General features: G+C 39.6%; 1 protein-coding gene across 3 annotated transcripts in view; it reads right to left on the minus strand.

The window, feature by feature from the left end:
* The window catches only part of SMARCAD1 (SWI/SNF-related, matrix-associated actin-dependent regulator of chromatin, subfamily a, containing DEAD/H box 1), a 90,403-nt gene extending 62,979 nt beyond the window's left edge, over positions 1-27,424 (minus strand). The window contains exons 1-3 of one of the 3 annotated variants that reach the window (XM_040237842.1): positions 27,303-27,424; positions 26,458-26,696; positions 4,269-4,446 (exon numbers count right to left, since the gene is read on the minus strand). In XM_040237842.1, the coding sequence (XP_040093776.1) occupies positions 4,269-4,446; positions 26,458-26,647 (368 nt within the window). In that variant the 5' untranslated portion in view covers positions 26,648-26,696; positions 27,303-27,424. Of the gene's footprint in view, positions 1-4,268; positions 4,447-26,457; positions 26,697-26,969; positions 27,187-27,302 lie in introns of those variants that run through there. The other 2 variants (XM_040237844.1, XM_040237843.1) reach the window with 2 other exon arrangements.
* Positions 27,425-27,805: the final 381 nt, after the last annotated feature.

Below are 27,805 nucleotides of genomic sequence, written 5' to 3' on the forward strand. Positions count from 1 at the left end.
GATCTATGGTGTCAGTTCAGTTTAGTTGCTCAGTCGTTTCCAACTCTTTGTAACCCCATGGACTGCAGCACACCAGGCTTCCTTGTCCATCAGTAACTCCCGGAGCTTGCTCAAAGTGATGTCCATCGAGTCAGTGATGCCATCCAACCATCTCATCCTCTGTCATCCCTTTCTCCTCCTGCCTTCCATCTGTCCCAGCATCAGAGTCTCTCCCAATGAATCAGTTCTTCACATCAGGTGGCCAAAGTACTGGAGCTTCAGCATCAGTCCTTCCAATGCATATTCAGGACTCATTACCTTTAGGATTGACTGGTTTGATCTCCTTGCAGTCCAAGGGACTCTCAAGAGTCTTCTCAACACCACACTTCAAAAGCATCAATTCTTGGGTGCATTAGGGGTGTAGAAATTGAAATAATCAAAGTGTCAGTCACTCAGTCATGTTTGACTCTTTCCAACCCGAGTGGACTGTAGTCTGCCAGGCTCCTCTGTCCATGGGATTCTCCAGACAAGAATATTGGAGTGGGGTGCCATTTCCTTCTTCAGGGGATCTTACTGACCCAGTAATCGAACCTGGGTCTCTCGCATTGCAGGCAGATTCTTTCCTGTCTGAGCCACAGGGAAGCCATGTAGAAAGTGATAGACATCCTAAAAAACCTGGTTTATTATTGTCACAATTAACAAAAATCATGGGAATCAAAAAAAAGGCTGAGATAATTTCAGATTAAACCAGACTAAAGACACATGATGAACTAAACCCAATGCATGATGCTAGAGAAAATTTTACTATAGAGTAGTAGTACTCAAAATATGATTCATGGACTAACCACCTGTCCTTGAAATCAAACTGTTTGTTATCTGTCCATCAAAAGATAAGGAACTTAAACCAGAGGGAAAAACAATTACATTACTAAGCACAAAGCTTCGTTCAGCTGATTATTTTTTTTTATTACAAGACATTCTTGGTGGAGGAATAAGTACATCAATTTACATTTTAAGGGGAAACAGGTTTGATCCTTGGTCCAGGAAGAACCCATGTAACGTAGGACAGCTAAGCTCATGCACAACTACTGAGCCTGTGCTCTAGAGCCTGTGAGCTGCCGCCACTGAAGCCTGAGTGCCCAGAGCCCATGTTTTGCAACAAGAGAAATCAATGCAATGAAAAGCCTGAGCACTACAACTGGAGTAGTCCCCACTCACTGTAACTAGAGAAAGTCCAGCGCAGTCATAAAAAAATAAACAAAAATACAACAAGTCTCATTGTTATTATATGAAAATGATGTCGCTCAATCATGTCCGACTCTTTGAGACCCCATGGACTGTAGCCCACCAGGTTCCTCTGTCCATGGGATTCTCCAGGCAAGAATACTGGAGTGGGGTGCCATTTCCTTCGTCAGAGGATCTTCCCAGGGATCGAACCCAGGTCTCCTGCATTGCAAGGCAGACGTTTTAACCTGTGAGCCACTAGGGAAGCCCTTATTATATGAAGGTGACAAGCAAATGTGGGAAAATGTTAACAAAGGATGAATCTTTTTAAAAGGATTATGGAAACTGGTTTTTCTTGTAACTTTTCTGTAAATTTAAATTCTTTTCAAAATAAAAAGTAAAATTTGGAGTGCTAATGCAGCAATTTTCCTCAGGATCTACCACATAGGATCATTACTGTTTTTTATTTCAGAGTAAAATTCAGGACAAAGGCATGTTCACCTAAGCTTATGTACAAAAGGAAATTCATTTTAAGAGGAAATCCTCATCTCAGCAGAGGACAGTCTTGATCTCTTGCATCATACTTTCCTCACTTAGCCTCTCATCACACAGCCTTTTGAGTTTTACCTCAGTGACTGCTCTTTCTTAGAATCTTCTATAAGTTTCTCATGTTGCTGCATTCCTAAAATCAAGAGTTCCCCTGGCCTAAGTCCTCCAACCAAGGCATTGTCTGTTTTCCAGCTATACTACAGTGTCTCTCAGTGATTTTATCTAATCATGTATCTTTTAATATCAAGGACCTGCAATGCAGGAAACCCAGGTTCTATCCCTGGGTCGGGAAGATCCCCTGGAGAAAGGAATGGCAACTCACTCCGGTATTCTTGCCTGGAGAATTTCAAGGACACAGGAGCCTGGCGGGCTGTAGTTCATGGGGTCACAAAGAGTCCGACATAACTGAGCGACTAACACTGCAGTTTTCATCCTGACAACACCTAAATTTAGATGGGGAACCTAGACCTCTCTCCAGAACCTAATGTTACAAATCTAAATTGCCTACCTGACACGTCCACTTAGATGTCCAAGAGTCTTCTCAAATACAGCATGTCCAAGACTTAATTGCCAATCTTTCCTTCTAACGCTGTTCTCTATCACACTCAAGACAGTACTCCTTATCCCAGTTATTGTTAACTCCATCCTTCCAGTTGCCCAGGTCAAATTATCTTAGGGTCATCCATATTTCCTTCTCTCCCATTCCATTTGCAATCCACCAATAAAGCCTCTCTGCTCTACCTTAAGAGTATATCCAGAATCTAACTACTTCTTATTCACTCCCATAGGTACTAGAATGGTCTAAGCTTTCATCCTTTTTTTTCTGCCTTGGTTATTACAAAAGTATTCATGATTCTACTACCACGTCCCTGTACCCTTAAAGACTTTTAAACATATTAATCAGGTCATTTTACTCCTCTGCTCAGTATGCTCCTTTAGCTCCTTTTATTCTCATTCAGAATAAAAGCCAAATAGCCTATGGGCTTATTAACTTGATAAAGTCCTTTCCCTATTCTACTCCTCACCTTGTGACCTTAGGTCCTTCACTTTCTAGCATTAGCCCCAGTCAGTCAGTTTAGTTCAGTCACTCAGTTGTGCTCAACTCTTTGCAACCCTATGGTCTGCAGCATGCCAGGCCTCCCTGTCCATCACCAACTCCTGGAGTCTACTCAAACTCATGTTCATTCAGTCAGTGATATCATCCAACCATCCCATCCTCTGTTGACCCCTTCTCCTCCCGCCCTTAATCTTTCCCAGCATCAGGGTCTTTTCAAATGAGTCAGTTCTTCGCATCAGGTGGCCAAAGTATTAGAGTTTCAGCTTCAACATCAGTCCTTCCAATGAACATCCAAGACTGATGTCCTTTAGGATGGACTGGTTGGATCTCCCTGCCGTCCAAGGGACTCTCAAGAGTCTTTTCCTAAACCACAGTTCAAAAGCATCAATTCATCGGCCCTCAGCTTTCTTTATAGTCCAATTCTCACATCCATACATGACTACTGGAAAAACCATAGCTTTGACTAGATGGACCTTTGTTGGGAAAGCAATGTCTTTGTTTTTTAATATGCTATCTAGGTTAGTCATAGCTTTTCTTCCAAGAAGCAAGCATCTTTTAATTTCATGGCTGCAGTTACCATCTGCAGTGATTTTGGAGCCCCCCAAAATAAAGTCTGTGACTGTTTCCACTGTTTCTCCATCTATCTGCCATGATGATGGAACCCACTACTTTCTCCCTAAACAGCCATAACACCACTAAAGGTCACTAAGCAGGATATTCCTAATGTCCCTCCCAGCATATTCACATCTCTGCTCAGGCAACATCTTCTTAATGAAGTCTTTTCCAACCAGGTACTCTACCCTTGGCCCTTAACCCTGGCCCCAAATCCTGTATCCCCTCTCCCTCGCCTTTGCCCATCAGATTTATTATTTGGCATACTGCATTTTTTATTTACTTACTACATTTCTATCTATCATACAAGCACTGTACTAGCTCACTGAATGTGTCCCCAAAATGTCCAAAAATGTCAATCAGATTCGAGAACAAATCAGGAAGTAGTTACAAATGATCAAAGGTACTTGTTAAATTCCCTATCTATGGAGAATGAAAAGATTAAATACTGACTCTAAGTGAACTTTTTTCCTGAAAATCAGAACTGAGGGAATTCCCTGGTGGTCCATTAGTTAGGATTCAGTGCTTTTACTGCTGTGTCCTGGGCTCAATCCTTGGTTCAGGAACTAAGAACCCACAAGCCAACTTGTGAGGTCAAAATAATAATAATAATAGAGAAAATCAGTCCAGAATCAATCTCTCTCACACACATACACATAAACATGTACATACACACACACTTATGTGTTTACGTCTCTACGTTAGGAAAAAGTGACTCTGATGCAGTCAGGAAAAGGAAAAAAGTGGGGTGGAAATTATTAAAAATTTTCAACATAAGTCAACTTTTTCAAAAAAAAAAGGGGGGGGATTATACATGCAAATATAATGAACCTATTAAGTTGCTTACACTATAATCACCGTGTCTTTGTTGAATTTTTTCTCTTGAACTGTACTGGAGCAATTTGGGGAAACAACATCTTCACTATCAGAAGACAAATCAATGTATTGAATCCCTCTTTGATTCTTGAAATATGATATACTTGCTTTTCTGTCATTTTCTGGAGTTTCTGGAACACTAGAATCTTCTGCAAAAGACAAGAAGCAGAAAGGCATTTTGAGCAACCTGAAAATAAGACAAATTTTGTTTGTGGAAATCTGTCTTAACACAATCATGTGCCAAAAATCTTTAGCTTCATTCACATTTCCATATTAAACCAAACCTCCTCCTAATTTTCAAAGAAAAAATTAAGTCAACCAGGGCTGGTATTAAATAATTTTGCACTTCAGAGGTTACTTACTAGCAAGACCTTAGTGGACACTGCAAAACAGCGGTTTGTATATTTCAACCCTCTTTTCTCTGTGCTTTTGTTTCCTAGTACTCAATTCTTACCTAAGAGAACATGGACACTAGAGACCAAAAGACTTGAATTTCAATCCCATCTCTCAGCCAAGTTACTTAATCTAAGTCTCAGTGTCCTCTATAAAAGAGAGATGCTAATAATCACAGGATTAATGTGCACATAAAATTAGAAGATATATATTAAGAATTTAATTTAGAAATTGGCACACTGTTAATATCCAACATACATTAGCTCTTATGCAAATATTAGTGTTATGGGCCAAATTATATCTGTGAAGTCACTCAGTCATGTCTGACTCTTTGAGACCCCATGGACTGTAGCCTATCAGGCTCCTCTGTCCATGGGATTTTCCAGGCAAGAGTGCTGGAGTGGATTGCCATTTCCTTCTCCAGGGGATCTTCCTGACCCAGGAATCGAATCCGGGTCTCCGGCACTGCAGTCAGACACTTTACCATCTGAGCCACCAGGGAATATTATGTCCAAAAATTATATCCCCCCCAAAATTCCGGTGCTAAAGTTCCAACCCCCATCACCTCAAAATGTAACATATTTAGAGACAGGTCCCTCATAGAAGTTACCAAGTTAAAATGAGTCAGTTAGGTTAGTAACCTAATCCAAAATGACTTGACGTTCATAGAGAGAAACCAAGGATGTGTGTGCATGGGGGAAAGGCAACGTGGGCACACAGGGAGGAGGAGGCTGAGGAGAAAGGCCTTCACAAGAAACCAAATCCACCGACACCTTGATCTTGGACTTCTAGCCTCTAGATATGGGAGAAAATAAGTCCGCTTTTTATGTCACTCAGTCTGTGTTATTTTGTTATGGCAGCCCTCACTAATAAAGTCCGGAGAAGGCAATGGCAACCCACTCCAGTGTTCTTGCCTTGAGAATCCAAGGGACAGGGAGCGTCTGGAGGTCTGCCGTCTTTGGGGTCATACAGAGTCGGACATGACTGAAGTGACTTAGCAGCAGCAGCAGCACTAATAAAGTCAGCATCACTTATTATCCAAAGCAGGTGAGTATAATATTCTATTGCAGTCTCCTCTCTCCAAGGGCTGAGTTTCAAAATTATTCTCCCTTATATACAGGAGGAGGAATTCCTGATTTAAGGAATTCATATTAAAGTGTTCAGTGTCTTGGTTTAGTGAATACAGTTGTCCTGCAGTATCTGTGAGGTTTAGGGAGACTGGTTCCAGGACTTCCCTGCCCACTCCCAAAATGGGGGAATGTTCAAGTCCCTTAAATAAAATGGTCCTGTATTTTCATATAACATATGCACACAGCTGTATTACTTATAATACCTGATTCATGTAAATTCTATGTAAAGAGTTGTAAATACACACGTGAAAGTTACATAAATGGTTGCAGTGTGTATGTGGCAAATCTGTTTTGCTACTTAGAACTTCCTGGAATTTTTCTTTCTGAATATTTCCATTGTAGCTGATCTGTAGATGAGAACCCATAGATATGAGGGCCAATTAATGATACATTTTAAAAAGGAATGATCACATGAATTTTAATTAAAAAGTACCAATTTAAAAAACAAAAGCTACCATTAGCCACATTCAGTATCAAGTCTAGAAGTGATACTTACAATAACCCCAAGAGGACATTATATCATCATTCTATAGACAAACTAAGATTCAGAGGAAGCAACTTGTCCAAAGTCATACAAAGGAAAGTATCAGACCTAAAATCCAAGACCCAGAGTCTAAATCCTGGTATGATAAAACTCTTGACCTTCCCACAATTAACTGTCATAAAATGATAGCAATCACTATCATAAGGCTCCTGAGTGATATTTGTAAATAACATTAACCAAGGCTTACATAACCAATCTCTTAGAGGACACAAGAAAACATTTTTCTTCCTGCCATGAAGTCCTAGCAACATTACTGACAAGCAAATCACAAAACTGTTCAAACAGAACAATTTTATAAATGTTTAATGTGCCTGGGGTGAAAAACCACTTTGGGAAAAAAAAAAAAAAATCACAGCTATGTTAACTGCCATTTGTATGAAGATACTTACAAATTCTGATTTTTATGTAAAGTAATAAAATGATAGTCTAATTCTTATCAGTAAGTATTAAAGGTACTATGAACTCTGCTTTTACACAGTGGTCCTGATATATCACAAACCACAAATAAAACTAAAAATGAAGACCTTTATTGCATCATAAATTTAACCTAAACTTGATGCATATAATTCAGAAAACTAAGATCATGGCATCTGGCCCCATCACTTCATGGCAAATGGATGGGGAAACAGTAGAAACAGTGGCTGACTTTATATTTTAGGGCTCCAAAATCACTGCAGGTGGTGATTGCAGCCATGAAATTAAAAGACACTTACTCCTTGGAAGGAAACTTATGACAAACCTAGACAGTATATCAAAAAGCAGAGACATTACTTTGTCAACAAAGGTCCGTCTAGTCAAGGCTATGGTTTTTCCAGTAGTCATGTATGGATATGACGGTTGGACTATAAAGAAAGCTGAGCACTGAAGGATTGATGTTTTTGAACTGTGGTGTTGGAGAAGACTCTTGAGAGTCCCTTGGACTGCAAGGAGATCCAACCAGTCCATCCTAAAGGAGATCAGTCTTGGGTGTTCATTGGAAGGACTGATGTTGAAGCTGAAACTTCAATATTTTGGCCACCTGATGCGAAGAGCTGACTCATTTGAAAAGACCCTATGCTGGGAAAGATTGAGGGTGGGAGGAGAAGGGGACAACAGAGGATTTGATGGTTAGATGGCATCACCAACTCAACGGACATGAGTTTGAGCAAACTCTGGGAGTTGGTGATGGACAGAGAGGCCTGGCATGCTGCGGTTCATGGGATCGCAAAGAGTCGGATACAACTGAGTGACTGAACTGAACTGAATGCATGTAATTTTAACAGTTCAACAGGTGTCCAGCTTTTTGAAAAGGGCTATGACAAAATGATTTGGATTGTCCGCTTTTCTTTAAAAAGGTTTTTCCAAAGTGAAGAACAAGCTTTTCAAAGAAGTCTTACTGTTTGTTTGGGGGTGGGGGGGTGGCGGGTGGTAAAAATTCTTTTAGTGAGTAATAGGAGCACTAGAGTTTCTTGAACTGATTATATATTCATCTTTTCTTTAATCTTCTCCTCTTATCTTCCCAATCCAGGGATCGAATCCAGGTCTCTCACATTGCAGGCAGATTCTTTCCCATCTGAGCCACCAGGGAAGCCCAAGAATACTGGAGTGGGTAGCCTATCCCTTCTCCAGGGGACCTTCCCAACCCAGGAATCAAACTAGGGCCTCCTGCATTGCATGCAGATTCTTTACCAGCTGAGCTACCAGGGAAGCCCTACTTATTATATACAGATCATAATACAAAATATATGGGGAGGACATAATTTTAAAATTCACATTTAATATGTTTCATTAATAAGATAGAAAAAAAAGTTGGGCTTTCTTACAGGCTTCCCTGTGGCTCAGCTGGTTAAGAATCCACCTGCAATGTGGGAGACCTGGGTTCGATCCCTGGGTTGGGAAGATCCCTTGGAGAGGGCAAAGGCTACCCACTCCAGTATTCTGGCCTGGAGAATTCCATGGACTATATACTCCAGGGGTTGCAAAGAGTCAGACATGACTAAGTGACTTTCACTTTACTCTCTTATAAGTACTGAATTACTAAGAGCTTTTACTGGATATGCAATGTTCACCATCAAAAAAAAAAATACATTAGATTGATTCAAGAGAGTAGAGTAAAAGGACACATGTTCATCTCCTTCTGCAAGAGCACCAAGATTGCAACTGGCTATTGAACAGCCATTAACAAGAGGACACTGGAGCCCATCAAAAAAAAAAAAGATACCCCAGACCAAAGACAAAGAAGCTGCAAGGAGATGGTAGGAGGGGTGCAACCATAATAAAACCAAATCCCATATTCACCAGGTGAGTAATCCACAATCCGGAGAACAATAATACTAAAAACGTTCTCCCACTATTGTGAAGGTTCTGAGCCCCATGTCAGGCTTCCCAACCTGAGGATCTGGTAAAGGGACTGGGAATCCCCAGGAATTCTGACTTTGAAGGCCAGCAGGATTTGATTATAGGACTTCCACAGGACTGGGGGTAACAGACTTCACTCTTGGAGGGCACAAACAAAATCTTGAGAGTATCAAGATCCAGGGGCAAGGAGCAGTGATCCCAAGGAGACTGAACTAGACCTACCTGCTAGTGTTGGAGGGTCTCCTGTGGAAGCATGGGCTGGCAATGGATGGCCACAGGGACAAAGGCACTGGCAGTAGCAGTCATGGAAGGTGCCCCTTAGGATAAGCCCTCTTGGAGGTTCCCATTAACCCTACCATAAAGCCCACAGACCCCAGGGCTGAGTTGTCTGCCTAACAGGGAGGAAGCACAACCCCACACATCAGCAGATAACTGGATTAAAGTTTTACTGCCCACCACAGTAAGTCCCAGTTTTTCCCATGCCCAGTCCCTCCCATCAGAAGCTTACACAAGCCTCAGCCTCATGCACCAGAAGGCAGACAGAAGCAGCAAGAAGAACCACAATCCTGCAACACTAGAACAAAAACCACATCACAGAAAGTTAACCAGAATGAAAAAGCAGAGGGTTATATCCCAGATGAAAGGACTAGATAAAACCCCCTGAAAAACAACTAAATGAAGTGGGGATAGGCAACCTTCCAGAAAAAGAATTCAGAATAATGATAGTGAAGATGATCCAGGATCTCAGAAAAAGAATGGAGAAGATGCAAGAAATATTTACCAAAGACGCAGAAGAACTAAAGAACAAAGATGAACAATACACTAGAAGGAAGCAATAGCAAAATAACTGAGGCAGAAGAATGGGTAAGTGACCTGGAAGACAGAATGGTGGGAGTCACTGTTGCAGAACAGAATACAGGAAAAAGAATGAAAAAGAATGAAGACAGCCTAAGAGACCTCTGCTGCTGCTAAGTCCCTTCAGTCGTGTCCGACTCTGTGCGACCCCATAGACGGCAGCCCACCAGGCTCCCCCATTCCTGGGATTCTCCAGGCAAGAACACTGGAGTGGGTTGCCATTTCCTTTCCCAATGCATGAAAGTAAAAAGTGAAGGTGAAGTCGCCCAGTAGTGTCACCCTCAGCAACCCCATGAACTGCAGCCTTCCAGGCTCCTCCGTCTGTGGCATTTTCTAGGCAAGAGTACTGGAGTGGAGTTCCATTGCCTTCTCCAGGGTTCCCCCCCCAAAAAAGGGAGGGAGAAAGGACCTGAAGAAATATTTGAAGAGATAATAGCTGAAAACTTCCCTAACGTGGCAAAGGAAACAGTCAACCAAGTCTAGGAAGCACAGAGAATCCCAAGCAGAATAAACTCAAGGAGGAACACACTGAGACACACAGTAATCAAAATGACAAAAATTAAAGAGAAAGATAAAATATTAAAAGCAACAAGGGGAAAAATGACAACATACAAGGGAACTCTCATCAGGCTGTATTAGCTGATTTCAACAGAAACTCTACAACCCAGAAGGGAATGGCACGACATATTTAAAGTGATGAAAGGGAAGAAACTACAACCAAGAATACGCTACCCAGCAGGACACTTGTTCAGATTCAGTGGAAAAATCAAAAGCTTTCCAAACAAGCAAAAGTTAAGAGAATTCAGCACCACCAAACTAGCTTTACAACAAACGCTATAGGAATTTCTCTAAGCAGTATGCACGAGAAGGAAAAAAACCTACACAAAATAAACCCAAAACAATTAAGAAAATGGTAATAGGATCGTGTGTGTGTGCGCGCGCGTGCACACATGTGCTCAGTTGCTTCAGTCTTGTCCAACTCTTTGCGACCTTTTTGACTGGAGCTTACCAGGCTCCTCTGTCCATGGGATTCTCCAGGCAAGAATACTGGAGTGGGCTGCCATGCCCTCCACCAGGGGATCTTCCTAACCCAGGGACTGAACTTGCCATTCATATTGATAATTACCTTAAACGTAAATGCATTAAATGCACCAACCAAAAGACAGACTGGCTGAATGGATGAAAACACAGGCATGTATGCACTTCCACTTATCACATCACTCTACTTAACCCTTCAAATTGTATGTAATTATTTTCTATTGTTAGGTTAATCATGTTTCCATTATGGCTTGCAACTGTAATTCTTTTTTGTCTGGCTATTGGTTGTGAAAAGTGAAAAACATCTTTTACTATCGTGGAAAAAATATATATATACACATATACACATTAAACATGTATAGTACCCTGAACCAAGTGGCACCCCCACAGCCCGACTGGCAAGTGACTAACAGCAGAGGAAATGGTTTGATAAAATGGAGGAATGAGGGAAGATTATAATATAAAAGCATTTCTCAAACTAAGGACCTCTTTTAAATTTCTCACTTTAAAAAAAAATGAGGGCTCCACAAGAGTCTTTGCTTATGCTGGTTATAATATTTACCTCATCAGAAAATAGTAACTAAGAAAATGTTTACTAATTTATTTAGGACTTCCCTGAAGGTCCAGTGGTTAAAAAATCCTCCTGTCAATGCTGGGGACATCAGTTCAATCCCTGGTCCAGGTAGATTCCACATGCTGCAGGGCAACTAAGCCTGTGTGTCACAAGAGAAGCCACTGCAATGAGTAGCCGGCGCACCACAACTCGAGAAAGCCTGAGGGCAGCAACGAAGACCCAGCACAACCACAGAGAAAACAAGAACAAAAGGAAGGAAGGGATTCTTAAAAAAAATAACAAGAAGAAAACTATATTCTTTCCTCCCCCCATCCCTCACGTTCAGTGAGACAAGTAGCACCGTTTTAAATCTGTGAAGATTCCTGGTTTAATAGAAAGCTAGATTCTCTTATCTGTTTGTGCAATTATCTGTTAAAGTGTATTGTTTTTGTTTGGTTTACAAAGGAAATCATGCCTCACCACAGTTATATAGTTAAGGAAGGAATTTTTTTTTAAATAAGAAATAGCCTTTTTACTTTACTGTGGGTATTTTTTGACACTGAACCCAAATTTGACAGATGGTAGTTTTTCTAAAGGTTGTTGCAATGTGGAGTCTGAAATGATGAGAACGAACTTTTCATTCTGTTACGTTAAAACCCTCCAGTCAATCTTGCACTTTAACAGCCCCTTAACCCACACATTATTTTTTTTAAGCATTGTGTGCATTATCTTTTGGAAAATATTGGTTCACTCACTGATTAATTCATACCTTCCAAATGTTGACACGTCATATTGTTTTACAAAAATGACATTCATTAATCTCACCACTCGTCTCCAAATATCTGGAGATTGTCAAAATCACATTTGTAGATATGTTTTCCAAAACTCAAAAGTTTTCTTTGTAACTAGAATTTTATCACTTGCATAAATACTGTCAGTTGTTTTCCTTGATATCAGTTCATTTAAAAAAAAAAAAAGTCTGTTAAATACCTGTCTACATAATGTGGTTTGTCAGTCATTCTTTTAAATAAAAATGGTGTTCTGTGAAAGAATGACAAGCTCAGCTCAAACTCAAAGCAACTGCTCAAATGCTTTCTCCTGAGACAACTACTGCACTTCAGCATGCAACAAAGGGGAGTTCACATTTTGTTTCGAAAAATATGAAAATGGTGCCTACTGATAAAGGTTGTTTTATTAAAAACTATTTTTACCACTTCATCAAGAACATTCTTAAGTGAAACTGACATTTAAAAATTTTAAGGATACAATGACAATTTAGAACAGCTTGGAATCTTGGCCTCAATTCACGCTAGGGCACTAGCAGTTTTACCTACCACTGCTTTTGCATCATCAGTGCAAATACCAATATAGTGAAAAAGGCAAGCAATGTTTTAATGATGAAATAGTTGTAACCCTTTTGGGTCCGAGGGACCTCAAAAATTCACAGGTCATTCTCTGAGGACTACAGGGATACAGTTAGAGCTTTATATAAAATATCAACTTCCAAGTATCAATAATCTGGAATTAGAATAGTGCTGAAGTGCTTAGATTTGTTTTGACTATTTTCAGAAGTAAACAACAGGAGAAATAGCTAACAGCCAATGGCCAAAGAGATATTCCTGATGTAATGACGTTTTATGACCCAAGCAAAGAAGCACTTTTAAGCAGCAGCACAAAGGAGACAGGAAGGAAGCAAAAAAGAAAACTATAGAAATGAGGGAAACAATGTGAGAACTAGAAACAATTATAAAAGACACTGGCTACTACTCAACTGAGTTTGTTGCATGCCTGTTGTATTTAAGGCACTGTACCAAGAGGTGGGGGATATTAAAGAAAAAAAAAGGCAAGTTACAGTTCCACTTGCCCTAAAGAAACTAATAATAGGAGCTAAATAGCCATGTACATAAATAGCTATGTTATGAATCATAATTTGTGCCATGTGAGAGGAATCAACAAAAAGCTAAAGGAACATAAGGGAAAACAGCCTGTCTTTTCATGTAAAAATAACTTAAAAATCCTGTTTTAGGAACAGAAGATGGTATTTTCCCATTATCAAAGGCAATGGGAACCTACATCATTAGCATATGCAAGAAGATTCCAAGGTTCAAGGGAATAAGTCCAAATGAAATTTTCCATTAGTGATATGCAAACAGAAGACAAACTTATATCCTAAATTTTTTTATTCATTTTGATATCTAAGTCTACCATAACACAAAAGGATTTAAACACCTGCCACTGATTCTACCTTTCCAAGGGATCCCAGATCAAAAACTATTCAAAAAAAAAAAAAAAAAATCACTGCTGGGAGATTATGCATTCACACAGGAAAGTCTAAATCAATTTGTTAATCCACAAATAAAGGTGAGGCCAAAGCAGAATGAAAACCTTTGATTCTGTCCTGTAGACTTATGTAAGTGTGCCTTTTTGCCATTTTGATATTATAATTGTATACTGTTCTACATGATTCAATTCTCTAATATGGCAACTGACTTTCAAGGCCGTTCCTTTCAAGGCCATTCCTAGTGAAGCACATCACACAACTGCCCCTTTAAAAGGTTTATTACCAAAAACACAGATTATAAATTCTGGACAGTCTTGGGCTTCCCTGGTGGCTCAGTGGTAAAGAATCTGCGTGCCAGTGGAGGAGACCTGGGTTCGATCCCACCTGCCGAGGAGCAACTAAGCCTGCGTGCCCCAACTACTGAGCCTGTGCTCTAGAGCCTGCAGGCCTGTATGCTCTAGAGCCTGTGCTCTGCAACAAGAGAAGCCACCACAATGAAAAACCTGTGCTCCACAACTAGAAAGGAGCCCCTGCTCACCACAGAAAAGCCTGCATGGCAATGGAAGACCCAGTGCAGCCAAAAATAAAGATTGAAAAATTAAGAAAATACAATCTGGACAGTCCTAATTTGAATGCCATAGTAGACAGGGATCTTCAGCATCTTAGATAAATCAAACTATCTCTGATGAAAGCTATCGAAAAAGACAAAGAATACACTAAAAGACTGAATAGCAGTTTCTAGTACACTAGCTTAAAATGAGAAACAAGAAACATTTCAGGCTTAAGCCAAAAGAAAAGGTAAAGATAAACAGAAAAAATGTAAAGGAAAGAGTAATGTGATTTATAATGGACAAGGTCAAAGTGTTAAACCTGAAAAGTACTTTTTAGTAACAGAATTTATATCTACATTAAAAATATAACTGACATGTACAAATGCATTCTAATAATGAAATGCATAAACATGGCAGGATACATAGAGCAAAAAGTCAACAGAGACAAATATGAGGCTTTAATTGTCTTATCTAAACTCTTAATAGAAAAGTCAGCACCAAAACAATTAAGATATAAAAAGATATTTTTTAAACTATTTTGACTGGTACCCACTGTAAGAGACACATTATGGATTATGACCCTAAACATACAGATGACTAGATAGAGTTACATAACAAAGGTCTCACAGGCTGTACTGTTACACTTTTGTAATTTCCTATTTATTGTACTCTATGAAAAATACGTTATATGCATTCAGCCAGGATCCAAGAAACTGACTTTATGACATGTTTGTAATCCAGTTTGAAAAAAAAGATATAAATAATAACTCATTATTTTTGACATATAAATAAATCTGTAATTAGATTATGTGTTTTCAAGTACTCAGAACTTTTATAGAAATTCTTTAGTAGGCCAAAAAGAATATCTCAGTAAATTCTTCAAAGATGAAATATTACAGACTACATTCTCTGGTCACAAAAAGTAAAATTGGAAGTAAATGTTAATAAGAATGTTGAAGCAAAATTTCAGTTACTTGGAAATTAAAACAACAAATAAACAAGAAAAACAAAAGAAACCACTCCTTTAAACTTTCAGGTCGAAGAAGAAGAAAAAGCAAAAACATTAAAATCTACAGTACATGAATACCCCTTTTCTTGAATTTCACAGTGTTTTTTTTTTTTTTTTTACAACTTGAAGGTTGATGGTACCATATGTTGAGCAAGGTTACTGACATTTTTTCCAACAGCATTTGCTCACTTCATGTCTCTCTGCTATATTTTGGCAGTAATTCTTGTAACATCTCAAATATTTTATGGTTATGTTTCTTACGGTGATCAGATATCACTGATCCTTGATATTACTGTTGTAATTGTTTTCAGTTTGGTTCAGTTCAGTCGCTCAATCGTGTCCGACTCTTTGCGACCCCATGAATCACAGCACACCAGGCCTCCCTGTCCATCACCAACTCCCGGAGTTCACTCAGACTCACATCCATCGAGTCAGTGATGCCATCCAGCCATCTCATCCTCTGTCTTCCCCTTCTCCTCCTGCCCCCAATCCCTCCCAGCATCAGAGTCTTTTCCAGTGAGTCAACTCTTTGCATGAGGTGTCCAAAGTACTGGAGCTTCAGCTTTAGCATCATTCCTTCCAAAGAAATCCCAGGGCTGATCTCCTTCAGAATGGACTGGTTGGATCTCCTTGCGGTCCAAGGGACTCTCAAGAGTCTTCTCCAACACCACAGTTCAAAAGCATCAATTCTTCAATGCTCAGCCTTCTTCACAGTCCAACTCTCACATCTATACATCACCACTGGAAAAACCATAGCCTTGACTAGACGGACCTTTGTTGGCAAAGTAATATCTCTGCTTTTGAATATGCTATCTAGGTTGGTCATAACTTTTCTTCCAAGGAGTAAGCGTCTTTTAATTTCATGGCTACAGTCACCATCTGCAGTGATTTTGGAGCCCCCCAAAATAAAGTCTGACACTGTTTCCCCATTTATTTCCCATGAAGTGATGGAACCAGATGCCATGATCTTCGTTTTCTGAATGTTGAGCTTTAAGCCAACTTTTTCACTTTCTACTTTCATCAAGAGGCTTTTTAGTTCCTCTTCACTTTCTGCCATAAGGGTGGTGTCATCTGCATATCTGAGGTTATTGATAGTTCTCCCAGCAATCCTGATTCCAGTTTGTGCTTCTTCCAGCCTAGCATTTCTCATGATGTACTCTGCATAGAAGTTAAATAAGCAGGGTGACAATATACAGCCTCGATGTACTCCTTTTCCTATTTGGAACCAGTCTGTTGTTCCACGTCCAGTTCTAACTGTTGCTTCCTGACGTTCATGTAGGTTTCTCAAGAGGCAGGTCAGGTGGTCTGGTATTCCCATCTCTTTCAGAATTTTCCACAGTTTATTGTGATCCACACAGTCAAAGGCTTTGGCATAGTCAATAAAGCAGAAATGGATGTTTTTCTGAAACCCTCTTGCTGTGGCTCAGACATGAATTCCTTATTACCAAATTCAGACTTAAATTGAAGAAAGTAGGGAAAACCACTAGACGATTTCAGGTATGACCTAAATCAAATCCCTTATGATTATACAGTGGAAGTGAGAAATAGATTTAACGGACTAGATTTGATAGACAGAGTGCCTGATGAACTATGGACTGAGGTTCGTGACATTGTACAGGAGACAGGGATCAAGACCATCCCCATGGAAAAGAAATGCAAAAAAGCAAAATGGCTGTCTGGGCAGGGCTTACAAATAGCTGTGAAAAGAAGAGAAGCAAAAAGCAAAGGAGAAAAAGAAAGATATAAGCATCTGAATGCAGAATTCCAAAGTATAGCAAGAAGAGATAAGAAAGCCTTCTTCAGTGATCAATGCAAAGAAATAGAGGAAAACAACAGAATGGGAAAGAGTAGAGATCGCTTCAAGAAAATTAGAGATACCAAGGGAATATTTCATGCAAAGATGGGCTCGATAAAGGACAGAAATGGTAATTGTTTTAGGAGCCCCAAAAGCATCCATATAAAATGGCACACTTAACTGATAAAACGTTTCATGTGTTTTGACTGCTCCATCCACCTGCCACTCCCTTCATCACTTTCCCCCTCTTCCAGCTTCCCTATTCCTTAAGACACAGCAATAAGTTAGGTCAGGTACTAGCCCTCCAGTGACCTCTAAGTATTCAAGAGAAAGGAATAGTTGCACATTCCTCTCTCTAAATAAAAAGATAGAAATGTTTAAGGTTAGTGAGAAGGCAGGTCAAAAGCAAAGACAGGCTGAAAGTTAGGCCTCTCGCAACAGTTAGCCAAGACGTGAATGCAAAGGCAAAGCTCTGGGAGGAAATTAGAAATTCTACTCTAGTGAATCTAAGAACAAGAAGCCAAACAGCTTTATTGCTGATATGGAGAAACTTTTAGTGGTCTGGATAAAAGGTTAAAAACCAGCCTCAGCATTCCCTTAAGCCAAAGCCTAATCCAGAGCAAGACCCTATCTCTTCCGTTCTATGAAGGCTGAGAGAGGTGAGGAAGTTGCAAGGTAAAAAGTTTGAAGCTTGAAGAAGTTAGTTCATAAGGCTGAAGGAAAGTAGTTGTCTTCATAACATAAAAGTGCATGATAAAGCAGGAAGTGCTGATGTAGAAACTGCAGCAAGATATCCAGAAGATCTAGCTAAGTTAATTAAGGAAAGTGGCTCCACTAAACAAGAAAGTTTCAGTGTCAACCAAACAACCTTCTAATGAAAGTAGATTCCATCTAGGACCTCCAAAGCTAGAGAGGAGAAGTCAATGTCTGGCTTAAAGGGACAGGCTGCGTCTCCTGTTAAGGGCTAATATAGCTGGTGACTTTAGTTGAAACCACTGCTAATTTATGCTAAATCTACTCTGCCTATGGTCTATAAATAAATGGAACAAAGCCTGGATGACAGAACAGTTGTGTATAACATTGCTTACTAAGTATTTTAAACCCACTGTTGTTACACCTACTGCTCAAAAAAAAAAGACTGCTTTCAAAATATGACTGCTCAGGGAATTCCCCAGTGGTCCAGTGGTTAGAACTCTGGGTTTTCACTGATGAGGGCCTGATTCACTCCCTGTATGGGAACTAAGATCCCACAGATGTAAAAGAAGAAAATACGGATAGATATATTTATAATGTGGTGGTAGGGAATGGCTTTCTTTTATCAGTTCTGATTGGGACCTAAAACCATAAGCCTTAAAGAAAAAGATGAACAAACTGACCATTTAAAAATGGGAAACTTCTCTGTTGTAAACAACAAACAGAATTAAAAGACTGGAATAAAAAAACTTAAACAAAGCAATTTAATTGTTCATTAGCCTTTTAAAGATTAGAAAGGTTTGCAATATTCTAGCCTGGTATGAAAAAGCAGACATCTGAAAACCAGGCTGCAGTCTAGTGCAAACTGGTAAAACTATTATGATGGGTTATTTAGCAATTACTAAAATATTAATTCATATTCCTTCTACTGTGACGATTTCATTTCCCAGAGTTTTTCCACAGCCTGTACATAGGCAAAAACATCAATATAAAAGAATGGTCACTACAGCACTCTTTAAAAAAAAAAGAAATAATCCTAAACAACCAATGTCTATTAACAGGGAACCATATGACTTAAAATACATCAATGTATAAGACATACTGTAGTCACTAAAAACAATTCAAGTCTAGCATGTTTTCTATGCACATGGACAATATTTTAAAAGCTCTACTTTGAGGGGACTTCCCTGGCAGTCCAGTGCTTCGGAGACTGCACTCCCACTGCAGCAGGCATGTGTTCAATACCCAGCTGGGCAACTAAGCACATGCAGCATGGCATTCGGGGGACCTCCCCCCCAAAAGTCTACTTTTTAGTCAATAGTAGGCTGCATTACAATATACGTAATACTGTTTTATCTAAAAAAACAAAACCAACAACCTAGAATACATATAGGTAGGGAAAAAAATGAAAGAATGAAAAGAATACCAACATTAAATGAAAATATTACGTTAGAGTCTCTCCATTACACAATTGTTATAATCATTTTTTATATAACACTTTATTTTGAAGAAAGCACAAAAACTAAAAAGGTAGAAAAGGAAATAGCCAAAAAAATGTACATTTAAAATGAATTTAAGACATTTAGACTCACAGTACTTTTAGAACAACTGAGCACTAATCTTTAGACTCACAGTACTTTTAGAACAATTGAGCACTAATCTTTTGAACAAATACGACTCTTCAACTAATACTAGCAGACATTAGGAAACCAGAATTTCTATCCAAAGATAAAATAAGGATTCACATTTTGGCCACACACACTTAAGAGGACTCAATAGTTAAAGTATCACTCAATAGTTAAAGAATCAGAGGTTAAAATAATACATGCAGCTTCATCATTCAAATGATCTTATTCATTTTGATTTCAGAGAACAAACAGACAAAGGAAGTGATGTCCAAAAGTGATAACTTAAGATTGTACAATCTGTAAGTGGCAGAGCATTGCTCCTTGGAAATCTTTTTTGAACTGGTATAATTTAAAAAATTTTTCCTCTTACTTATTAACAACAGTTACTTTCAACATGACAACCACACCAAAATAGCAACCACTGAAGAAGACTGACTATTTCATTAAGAAAAGAAATTCATCAAGCATACACTAAAGCTTTCCTCCATTCCAACCTCAGAACCACCTATGAATCATCTATTTTTCTCTTTCACTCCCATTCCCCTGGGTAAAATGTGTCTTTATTTTTTTCTCAAAGTTAAACAGTCCAGCTACTGTTACACTCCTACCTCCCTGATGCCTCTCATCAGATACCACCCCGTCATTCATCCTTTCCCCCTCCACTAGCTTCTTTCCCTCAGCTAAAAAATATGCTCAATTTTCAATGTTCCTCAGACAACTTTTCTTGACATTATTTCCTCATCAAGCTGTTTCTCTCTTTCCCTTGTTGGAATGGGAGTCTTCACCTGCTTAGTTTTCTATTGAAACTGCTATGGGCCAACAGAAACTTTAATTTCAAAGGAAAGTGGTCTCTGATCAGATCTCATTCAAACTGATTTCTCTGCAACATTTGATACTGTTCACTACACAACACCTACATGGAAACTCTCCTTTCTTTTGCTTTCAGGGCATTACCATTTGCTTACTATTCTGTCATCCTTTATATCTTTCATTGGTTTCCCTTCCTTTATCCATTTTTAAATACTGATGCTTCTTACTATCTATTTTGTTTAGAACATTTTGGGGGAGGCAAATTGGGAAAACTCAGCAGTGGGTACAGGACTGGAAAAGGTCAGTTTTCATTCCAATCCCAAAGAAAGGCAATGCAAAAGAATGCTCAAACTACAATTGCACTCATCTCACATGCTAGTAAAGTAATGCTCAAAATTCCCCAAGCCAGACTTCAGCAATATGTGAACCGTGAACTTCCAGATGTTTAAGCTGGATTTAGAAAAGGCAGAGGAACCAGAGATCAAATTGCCAACATCTGCTGGATCATCAAAAACAGCAAGAGTTGCAGAAAAACATCTGTTTCTGCTTTATTGACTATGCCAAAGCTTTTGACTGTGTGGATCACAATACACTGTAGAAAATTCTGAAAGAGATGGGAATACTGTATGCAGGTCAGGAAGCAACAGTTAGAACTGGACATGGAACAACAGGCTGGTTTCAAACAGGAAAGGAGTACGTCAAGGCTGTATCTTGTCACCCTGCTTATTTAACTTATATGCAGAGTACATCATGAGAAACGCTGGACTGGAAGAAACACAAGCTGGAATGAAGATTGCCAGGAGAAATATCAATAACCTCAGATATGCAGATGACACCACCCTTATGGCAGAAAGTGAAGAGGAACTAAAAAGCCTCTTGATGAAAGTGAAAGTGGAGAGTGAAAAAGTTGGCTTAAAGCTCAACATTCAGAAAACGAAGATCATGGCATCTGGTCCCATCACTTCATGGGAAATAGATGGGGAAACAGTGTCAGACTTTATTTTATGGGGGCTCCAAAATCAGTGCAGATGGTGACTGTAGCCATGAAATTAAAAGACGCTTACTCCTTGGAAAAAAAGTTATGACCAACCTAGATAGCATATTCAAAAGCAGAGACGTTACTTTGCCGACTAAGGTCCGTCTAATCAAGGCTATGGTTTTTCCAGTGGTCATGTATGGATGTGAGAGTTGGACTGTGAAGAAGGCTGAGTGCCAAAGAATTGATGCTTTTCAACTGTGGTGTTGAAGACTCTTGAGAGTCCCTTGGACTACAAGGAGATCCAACCAGTCCATTCTGAAGGAGATCAACCCTGGGATTTCTTTGGAAGGAATGATGCTGAAGCTGAAACTCCAGTACTTTGGCCACCTCATGTGAAGAGTTGACTCATTGGAAAAGACTCTGATGCTGGGAGGGATTGGGGGCAGGAGGAGAAGGGGACGACCGAGGATGAGATGGCTGGATGGCATCACAGACTCGATGGACGTGAGTCTGAGTGAACTCCGGGAGTTGGTGATGGACAGGGAGGCCTGGTGTGCTGTGATTCATGGGGTCGCAAAGAGTCGGAAACGATTGAGCAACTGAACTTAACTACCACAAGGATGACTTCAAAGTTTATTTCTCATATTCCAACCATTCTCTGAGCCCTAAACTCCAATGTTCAACCCTCTACTAGACCTTGCTACTAAAACATAAGCGGTAACTCAAATTCAACATGTTTTGGTATCTACCTCTTAATCCTGCTGCCTAATTCAGTTGATAGTGCTACTCACTCAGCTGTCCAAGCAAGGAATATTTGCATTACCTTTAAATCTTCCACATTTAACTGATCATCAAATATCATCTTATACATATCATATAAAATGTCTCTAAACTGCCTCCTATGTCCTTTCCCTATATTTAGGCTTCAATTATTGCAACAGTTTCATTACTGTTTCTCCCATACTGAAATTTTCTATAATGTACACCAAATAAAGTCTATTCTCCCTGGGAGAGCATATAAATAGGCCTCACAAAACCCACCAGTTTTTGTTTTTAAATCTTTTCTGCTTCATGCATACTGCCCTACACCTCCTCTTCCATAGATAACTTCACCTATTCCATTTGCATACCACATTCCAAGGCAACATGCTTTTATCCCTTGTTCACTGAATAAGCAATGAGTCATTGTTTAGTGTTCTCTCAGTCATTTCTTTATGATTTTTCCTGATTCTCTGCAGAAAGAGGAATAATTTAATCACTGTGAATTAGATTGTGGTCCTACACTGCTTAATATCTTCCCTTATTACAAGTTACCACATTGTGCTATTTTAACCATATATATTTATGTGTTCTTTCCTCTTGGTGCTCCTTGAGGATCATGCTTAGCTCAATGTTTTATTCTTTATGCATTAAAACAGTAGATCCTCTCCTCTCACACTCATTTGTCACTGCTTTATTCTCTCCAAACCTGCTATGCTCCCAGAAAAGTAAAATAAAAAAGAAAATGTAAGCAGTAACGATTGATAACTCCAGGCATTAATGAGAGTGAAGTAAACCGAGGTGGGAGGAGGTGACCCACAGGTTGTGTATGCCCTCATAGCCAAAGGCTGGATTAAGGGAGCCTGTCCTCTATCAAAGGTAGTTTCAAGTATCCAAGGCTAAAGATGACTGATGGCTATGGCACTGTTTCAAGATCTTAAAGAAGAAGAGGGACATTTAAAAATATGTACAAAGCACTATTATCACCTATTCATCATTCAATACTGCTTTTTTCAACACATACTTTGAAGGCCTGCTAAACACCAATCACTGTTCTGAGCAATGGGGATGGACAGATAGGTAAACCAGGTCTTTGCTCTCAGATCTTACATTCTAATAAGTGGAACATAAATACATAATGCAAAGTAAGTGATGGATACTATACAGAAAAATACAGTAAAGGGGGTGAGGGTTGCTACTTTAGCGAGTAATCAAGGAAAGACCTTCTTTAAAAAAGGTAACATTTCACTAAGTCCTAATGCAACAGCAGAGTCACATGCAGATAACAACAGAAAGTGTCTTGGAGGCAGATGGAAAAGCATATACGAAGAAGGAAAGATTGAATAGGGTTTGGCATATTCAAGGAACAGTGTCCCTGTGGCACAGTAACTGAAGGAGAGTGGTATAAAATAAAATCCTAACTCTTAGGTAAAATAATTGGATTATCTCAGAAAGAGTGATAACAGGTAATTACCACATACAATTTCTATCCTGTAAGTGGACTCAGACCCTAACACTGATGTAAATAAACAAATGTAGCATAATTCTATATAAGAGTAAATTACCGGTTGATGATAAAGAAAGGTCAATATTCATATCCCACTGATGATACGTCCGTTGATTTCCCAATGTCCATATTCAGTCTTAAATCCAATTTTAGTGTGTTGACTTCTACACTGAACCGCTCGATTGTGTCTGATTCTTTAGGACCCCATGGACTGTAGCCCACCAGGCTCCTCTGTCCTTGGGATTCTCCAGGCAAGAATACTGGAGTGGGCTGCCATTCCCTTCTCCAGGATATCTTCCCAACTCAGGGATCGAACCAGGGTCTCTTATGTCTCCTGCACTGGCAGGCAGGGTTCTTTACCACTACTGCCACCTGGGAAGCCATGGGCCCAAGGCCTGATGTTTAATTCAGCACCCCTCTCCCCCCATGCTAAGTTAAGCTGCTTTGGGGCTACTACTAAATTGGCAGGCTCCCCTTGTGGCTCAGCTGGTTAAGAATCTGCCTGCAATGTGGGAGACCTGGGTTCAATCCCTGGGTTGGGAAGATCCCCTGGAGAAGAGAAAGGCTACCTACTCCAGTATTTTGGCCTGGAGAATTCCAGGGACTGTATAGTCCAGGGGTCAGAGTTGGAGCAGAGTGATTTTCACTTTCAAACTCCGGGCAGGACCTTTGATTCTCATTTGAATATTTAAAGGCATACCCAAGGTCTTACACTGGGTACTTCATACCTATTCTAATGTATAGAACTACCTTTATTCCCTTCAATTACTTAAACTAAAATTCTTAACATTCATTTTATCTCATTCCTACACAAGGACCCAGATGTAAAATCTTGCACTTTCTTACTCTGAAACTCTTAAGCCTTGTTCTTCTGTTTGTACTGCCATCATTGTCTGGATTAAAATAACTTCCCAAATGATTTCTCTCCCTTTAAACTCTACACTCTAGCAATACATAGGTTTCATGACTGCCAGTCTGGATTTTTTTTTTTTTTTTTAACAAAACAAGTTTCTTTCATTATTTTACCCTAGGGCTTCCCTGGTGACTCAGTGGTAGAGAATCTGGAAGCCAATGCAGGAGACTTGGGTTCGACCCCTGGGTCAGGAAGATCCCCTAGAGAATGAAATGACAACCCACTCCAGCACTCTTGCCTGGGAAATCTCACAGACAGAGGAGCCTGGTGGGCTACAGTCCCTGGGACTGCAAATATTCAGATACAACTTAGCGACTAAACACATACCTCTGGAGTACCTATAATATTAAGTCTAAACTTTGCCTTGCCTTTCAAGACTCTCAAAAATCTACAGGATCAATTACAATAATCTTTTCTGTAAGCAAAGCTCTCTCTTCCGAGTAGGATGAATCCTCACCATTCCTGGAACAAACTTGATTTTTGGGTAATTCCCAAGTGTCATTAAGACTTACCCCACAATTTCTAAAGACAATCTCAGTTTTAAAAGGAATTTACATATGGAAAGCCCAAATAAAGAGAAAAGAAGTGAAGTCTCCTTAGGGAAAAAAAAGGAAAGCAGAAAAAACACCTTTTGATTAGAAAAAGCAACAAAAATTTTACATTACTAATATTGATAAATAACTGAAACATTTTATTAAATTCCAATTTACAAAGTGTTTTTATTTTAGAGATGAAAAAACTGTGGATCTCAGATAATCTGAGTGACTTGTCCAATGTCCCATTTAACTAAAATGAAGAAGCAGAGGCTTCCAAGGACTCAAAATCCCATGCCTACACCATGGCCTTTCCTTCCCTAACTACAGAATAAACAGATTAAAATATTTACTGTTAAAATATTAAAGTACCTGGATGTTTAGACATTAACAACAGCATGTTATGCAAACCAAATTATCTGCTGAAAGAATACACACAGGGATCTCACTCGTGCTTAAATCTTTCAGTGGTCTGAATTTCGGTAAGTTCAAAATTCTTCAGATAAACAAAGCCTTTCAAAATTTGACTCCTAATTACCAGTTAGTCAAATCTACCAAATTGTTCCATCAAGTTCCAATTACACCCAAGTATTTAAATTGTTATTCTAATGATAACTTGTAGGGACTGTCTTCAATGTTATATTTAAGTAGAACAACAAACAAAATGGGATTATCAAGGGTAAAGACATATATTACCAATTCTGTAATTTAAAACCTGCTTATGAAATACTGAGCTTTACACTAAAAAGGATATTACTGAAATAAACATTAAAATATAACTTCTAATATTCCTTTCATCCTTCATAAGAAACTGAGTGACATAAATGATTAAAAGTTTAAGTTCAGGAATTAGATTGCTTGGATTTGAGCTCTGGTTCTACCAACTTCCCAACTTTACCCACCAGGTCTCATTTCTGCAAAATGTGGATAATATCTTGTAGGCCTGTTTTAAAGAAGAGAATGTGAAGCACTCACCATTATGACTAAAACACAGCAGCAGTTCAAATGAATACTAATGGTTAACTATCAGAAGAACACAGATTAAGATGGGAATGCTCATTTTTGACTCCTTCTCAAACCCTACTGTTGGTAACAATTTGCTGAAAAGGTTAAAAAAATGAAGAACCACCATGAAGAACACAATTATTGGGACTTCCCTGTTGTCCAATGGTTAAGATTTCAAATGCCTATGCAGAGGTGTGGGTTCAGATCCCTGGTCAGGGAGCTAAGATCCCAGATCCCTTAAGGTCAAAAAACCAAAACATAGAAGCAATATTGTAACAAATTCAATATAGACTTTTAAAAAAATGGTCCATATTAAAAAAAAAAAAAAACTCAAAGGAAAAAAATTATTCATATGCACTTTGGAAGTCTGGTGGTTGGCAAAATCCGAATGTGACCTGCTCTTCATCTGTTCATAGACGTTTTCTTCAGGCACCTTGAATAAAGTCTTAGCTCACAGCAAGTTATCAATTATTTTTGGAGAAATACTGGAATGAATTTAAACGCTTGGCAATAACAGCTTCAAAATCTATCAAAGGACTGAATCACCTAGTTTTCTTTTTCCCATAGCTGCCATTCTGACCTAAATTCTGATTTTAGCTGCCATCACTGGGCTGTATTTAAGAACTTACCCAAAAGTGAAACAACTATGGATGGATAATCAGTTGGAGGTACATGATGCCTATGGCAGTCCCAAAGCTGTATGTTAAAGGGCATGGTGAAGGACAATGCATCAGTATGTGTAACATCAAGAACAAAAATCAGAATCTCTTCTGCTTTTCTTCTTAAAAAACAAAACAAAAACAGGAAACTCTCTTGATGCTGTATCATTTCCAACATCGTAACTCACCTGTTTTTTCAGTTACATCTGAATCAGGGGTGCCTGCCCTGCTAACTTCCCCTTCAGCATTCTCCTCTTCAGCACTAAGAGAAATTGGTGAAGAAGGGCCAGGCTGGGAGGGTTGAGGGGTTGCTTCGGGCGCTTCCTCAATCTTATTTCTTTTCTCAAAGCGAAAACGGTCCAGGTTGAAAAGATTCATATTGATATAAACTACCACTTCGTGGGGTTTGGAGCTTTAAATGAACTATCTGCAGGGAGAAATTAAAAAGAGAAAAAGACGCCATGAAAACAATATAAAATACAAAGCCACAGCAGTTCATTCCCAAGGCAATTAAGTGCCCGCAAACATACCAGTAGCTCAGCATGACTATTATGGCTGCGCTTCATTGTTAGGCCATAACAATCAGGTGGACGGGGTATCCTTTTAAAATTTTCCATGGCTTTTTTACACTCCCTCTCTCCCCCACCCCCGCCCTTCCTTCCTAGAACCACACGCTGACCCTCGCGCAACCTCCTCTTACCCCAGCACGCGCGGGCACGTTTCCCACGCTAACTCCCCTGCGGGCCGCGCGCCCGCCCACAGTGAGAGACTCCCTGTACTAAGATGCTCCCTGCCTCGAGAAAGGACGTGCCAGGGCCCGTGCCTCGACACTGCAGGGACACAAAGGGGCCAAAGCAGGGGAGCGGCGGAGGCCGTGGTGGCGGGCACCCGCCCGGAAGTTGACGCGGCGCGAGCCCAGCTGAGAGGAAGCTGATAGGATCAAGAAAACACAGGGAAGATTCAGAAGTGCAGACTGCTGCGGCATCTCTTTCAACGATCGCTTGCTCTCTATCACTCTCCCCCTAGTACTTACAGTCTTGCAACTTCGGTGCGCTTAACAAAGACAGAAAAGCAAAAATAATTCTTGGCGTGCGGCGACGGTAGCCGGGCCGGGACCTTCTAAAGCAGCACGGAGAAGCCCAATGAGCGCGTAGTGATGACGCAACACGCAACCTAGGCTTTTCTCTTCCCCAGCGACGTGCGAGGGGAAAAATGTCTAGGCGCGCGCCGTTGTCATGGTAACCCGTATCCGCCTCTTTCCCTTGGAAGCGCGCTTGTGGCCTGTTTCTCCAGGTTAGCCAGAAAGTTGTTAAGTAGAACAATAATGAATAATACAATGACAATAAATAGCCTAATAAGAATATTTACTATAATATCTGACATAATCTATACATTTATATAATCTATAAACAGTATAACACCGTTGTTCTAAAGGCATTACGTATAATCGCAACCCTTTTAAGAAGCCTGTTTTTATAAAGGAAACTGAGGCCTGCAGATGTTAAGTAGTGAAGAGGGAAAATCGAGGTATGTTGA

The sequence above is a fragment of the Oryx dammah genome, unplaced genomic scaffold (genome assembly GCF_014754425.2).
Source record: "Oryx dammah isolate SB20612 unplaced genomic scaffold, SCBI_Odam_1.1 HiC_scaffold_3, whole genome shotgun sequence".
NCBI lineage: Eukaryota > Metazoa > Chordata > Mammalia > Artiodactyla > Bovidae > Oryx > Oryx dammah.